The sequence below is a fragment of the Quercus lobata genome, chromosome 6 (genome assembly GCF_001633185.2).
Source record: "Quercus lobata isolate SW786 chromosome 6, ValleyOak3.0 Primary Assembly, whole genome shotgun sequence".
Taxonomy (NCBI): domain Eukaryota; kingdom Viridiplantae; phylum Streptophyta; class Magnoliopsida; order Fagales; family Fagaceae; genus Quercus; species Quercus lobata.
This window is the reverse complement of record NC_044909.1, coordinates 23,017,547-23,022,093: the sequence shown is the minus strand read 5'-3', so window position 1 is coordinate 23,022,093 and position 4,547 is coordinate 23,017,547. Positions and strand designations below refer to the sequence as shown.

At 29.4% G+C, this 4,547-nt stretch overlaps 1 protein-coding gene across 1 annotated transcript; it reads left to right on the top strand.

Moving 5' to 3' along the window:
* The first annotated feature begins 465 nt into the window (after window positions 1-465).
* On the top strand, window positions 466-968 carry LOC115994118 (S-protein homolog 5-like). Its single transcript, XM_031118147.1, has one exon. It carries the CDS (start codon window positions 466-468, stop codon window positions 895-897), a length of 432 nt encoding a protein of 143 aa, XP_030974007.1. The 3' UTR covers window positions 898-968.
* Window positions 969-4,547: the final 3,579 nt, after the last annotated feature.

Here is a 4,547-nt window from a genome sequence, read left to right as displayed (position 1 = left end):
AAATTTGTTATGTAAAGCACCAAATCTACCAAAAAAAGGAGAGTTAATTGATTTAAAAGTAACATACAAATATTACAATTTTTCCCCTTTTGCTAAAAATACAAATAAGCTACACTTTAATATGTGCGCACATATATAAATAACCTTTACAAATAAAATATAGAGTTGGGGTAAGTAATACATCCTCCCAGAGCATAGTAACGTGCATAGTATTCACTCCTCTTACATTTATGATATATTTCACTAATTAAATTGATATTACAATCTACTATAAATATGAGAGGAGGGACACCAAATTACCATGCTTCGGGAGCACATAATTTTCCTAAAGAATTGCACATGAAGGACAAATGTTATTTCTTCTTAAAAAAAAAAAAAAAAAAAAAGTACAAATGTTATTGCTTTATATAATATGCATTCTCAAAAGTGGGAACACCACTATCATTGCACTATCACCCCAACAACATGAAGATTTCCATCAGACTTATGCTTCCTTTCTCCTTCGCAATTGCATTGTTGGTTGTTTACATGCTAATATTACAACCTGACCAGTTACATGGCAGGGAATATGACGTTCGTGTGGTCAATGGCTTCACAAACAACGACTCGCTTCCTTTGGTGATTTGGTGTGCATCCAAAGACAGTGATCTCGGAGGACGTGCACTCCAAGAGCACGACGACTTCAGCTGGAGACTCAGGACCAACTTATGGGGCACCACTCATTTCTTATGCACCATGAAATGGGACCAAAAGAGGAAGAGTTTTGATGCGTTTAAGGTTCCCAGGGATATTTATCGCTGTGGTCCTCTTAGGAAGTGCTCTTGGTTGGTGAGAGAGGATGGGTTTTATTTCAGCAATGATGAAGTGAATTGGAAAAGAGAATTCTCATGGTATTAGCTTTCATGGTTCTTCGGTTCAAGCTATATATCCTGGATTTTGCAATGCTAATTGGTCCATGTTAAACTTGTATGAGGTAGATCAGATCAGTTACTGATTATAAATGAAAAGGAAGTTTATGTTTCAGTTTTCACTCTAATTAAATGGGTCTGTCGTATTTTACTTTATATTTGATATTCTTCTCCAAAAAAAAAAAATACTTTATTTTTGATAACATAGTATCATAAAATAAGGATTCATTGAAAAACTATTATGCAATCATTAGCTTTGAGAATACTAAAACAACTTAATCATACATGGACTGGAATAGAGTACACTTCATAATTAAAATTTTATTTAATTTAACAGTAACATGAACTTAGATACATCTTTAAATTTATATTATTTTATCTAAATCATGAAATATATCTATTTCAAATTAATATAACATACAAGATTGAGTGGTAGAGATTTAGTTATTTCGGATGGAAAATACTTGTTGCACCACCTAAAAAATTGCACTAAAATCATGACTGAAGTCATGGTTTCCAATTGAAAATCATAACTTCAAATCATGTTTTTAGTGCAATTTTCACACACGTGTGAAGATGTGTGCAACAAGTAGTATATAATAAACATTACTCTATTTTAGAATGGAATATGATGGATATAAATCATTAACAATAAACCATGGTAATTTTCTATATTCTTTTACTTTCCTTTTTTTTTTCTTATTATCTATTATTAGTATGTTTATAATTTAATAATTTCTTTAACTATCTCATCTTCTTTTTATTTCTTTCTAATCAGTGGTGAAGGCAAAAATTTTCCTGGGGAGAGGGGATGATAAATAAATAAATATATGTATAAAGAAAAACCAACTTTTTGGAGGGCTAAATATATGTATATACATGTAAAGTATGTTTGTTTGTATGATCTAACATATTTTTCTCAAAAAAGAAAAAATATATGTTATTGTTTCATTTATAGTAAATTTTATATCAAAATTATCTTTCTACAACTCAAAAAAATATTTTCCTAAAAATTAGCTTTAACTAAAAACAGTTGTGTTCCTTGTTCTTTTATAGTACTAAAATCATTTATAGTGATGCTATACTAAATTTTCTAGCAAACTGTCTTTCTATATGATTCGTACTATAAATTAAAAAAATTCTTTCTTCATGCACACTTCTTTTTTTTTTTTTTTTTTTTTTTTTTTTTTTGAGAAACAAACACACACACAAGGAAGAGAGAAAGGAGTTCTAACACAAAGGCTATATATATATATATATATATATTTCTCTTGGTTCAATTCTTTGAGCCTTTTTAAGTGGTTTACAATTTAACATTCAAGATAGATGACAGGATAGTGATTTATAAATCTTAAACAAATTTTCCCTTAAAATATGCATCATTGACTTGGTTTCCCATAATTTACTTATACCTTGAGACATGAATATTAAATTTTATAAACTAGTTAATACAATCAACTTAAGAAAAATGTTAAGTGTGTTCTACTTTTAAATTACTTTTATCATAATTGATGTTCTTCAAAAGTTTAGGCTTTTGCTTTTAAAAGAGATTTTCTAATCTATTTGTGTAGTCATATGTTTTATATGCACCTTATTTGAGTTAGATATAAAAAGTAATATTAAAATGTACCTAAATGACATTCTAGGCCTTTGAATAGGTCATAATATAATTATTCTTAATATATATCCTAAGGGTCATTAAGTAAATTAAAACCTATTTTATAATTTTTGAAGTAAAAGGAGGGATGAAATTAGAAGGCAAGTTGAGGGGCCCATGGCCCCTTCCCTCGTCCATTTTGCCAATTTCATGATCTAGGTTAGATTCTACAAATCTAAAAGTGTATATATAGTCTAGTGAATCCTTTAAAATTTTTAAATGACATAATAGTCTATACACTACTAAATTCAAAAATAAAATCTAAATCATAAAATGAATGAAAACAATAATTTTTTAAATGGAGATGATCATGTTCCCCTTTGAACTGCTACATCACTATTATTGTAACTATTTTTTTTTATATTGACGTGGTAATATGAATAGATTGTAAAATCAAACACTTTATGTATTCTTTTTTCAACTATAATATCCTCTCCGCCATTGCCCTTCTATATTGGAAGTTTCATCATTGTGCAGAAATCCTCTCTTATGTGGTTAATTAATTGTGAATAGTAAGAAGAAAAGAAGTGATTAACATGAAGTAATAAACAATTAATCACAATTTACCGAGTGAAAGAGATGTTACAAAAGTTATAATATAAAAACTGTGATACTAAAAAGAAGTCTTTCGACCATGTGTACGTATGACCAATCGTCCCTACAGTCCTAAAGTTAAACGTCAAGCTTTGACGAACACATGTCAACATATATGTTCCATCAGTAATCCGCCTAGAATTTGTTGTCCATACAGTTTCCAAATTCTGCGCTTTGTCGCCGGTCACATTTTAACTTCAGTCAACTTCAAAAATCCACTTTGAGTTTGATCAAGAGGGATACTAGAATACTTTATAGAATGCAAACATTCGTCTACGTTCTTTCTCTGATCTTCTCTTTATATGTATTTTGGTGTTTTATATTTAAGAGTGGCAATTACTATAAGACCCACTAACCGAATATTCAACTAAGAAACTGAGCCATCGATGGCAAACATCAATGGGACATCACGGTAGGATAATCAAAATCTTTCTGTCGGACGTTATATGGACCGTGCAACTATATATAACTGTGGTTGGTAAAAAAATTAAAGAAAGAGAAAAACAGGTAATATAATAATAAAGACTGCCATATTCATTCTTTTACCTCTAAACTACATATTGATTGATAGAGATGTAGGGTAATATGCTGAAAGTATATTAGGATTGATACAGGCCATTATATATAAATGCTGTTGGAATAAGACTTGCTCCATCAAAATTATATCAACAGGTTTGGTCCCCCCCCCTCTCTTGGCTTTTTGTGAAGCATCCCATGCTTAGGAACTTTAACTTTTTTGAGTTTGAATGATCAGTATCGAGTTTAATTTTACTCCTACTGTATACTAGTCTATGCATTGCCATATGTATAACATTTTTCATATATATATATATATATATAAGTCTGTAACCCATTCATTCATTCACACAAAAGTTTAACATAACATGATTTTAGACATTTTTATAATTGTATTTGTATATGAAATTATATATTTCACTATTTAAAAAAATTAATGTACCATAATTCTAAAATAACATATAAAATTGTGTGATTTCAAATTTAAATAACATGTTATATTATAAAATAACATATAGAATAAAATTTAAATTTAAGTAAAAAATACATTAGAATATAACATGTAAAAATGTGTGGTTTCCAAAGCTTTTATATATATAGTGTATTTCTCTAATTAATTAAAAGTGGACAACCTGACAAAAATCTGGTCAGATTGTGTAATTATTTGAAAAGTATGGCTCCCTACATGTATAGCCGAATACAAATAATCTTCAGTAGAGCCCTGCATTATAATTTATAACCTGGCACCGAAAACACTTGTGGCATAAGTGTAACTATAAAAGTGTGGCACCAGTACTTGCGAGCCAACATCATTACACACTAACTACTAAGATCATCAGCTAAACCTGGAGGAAGGAGTAACTCACAATGAT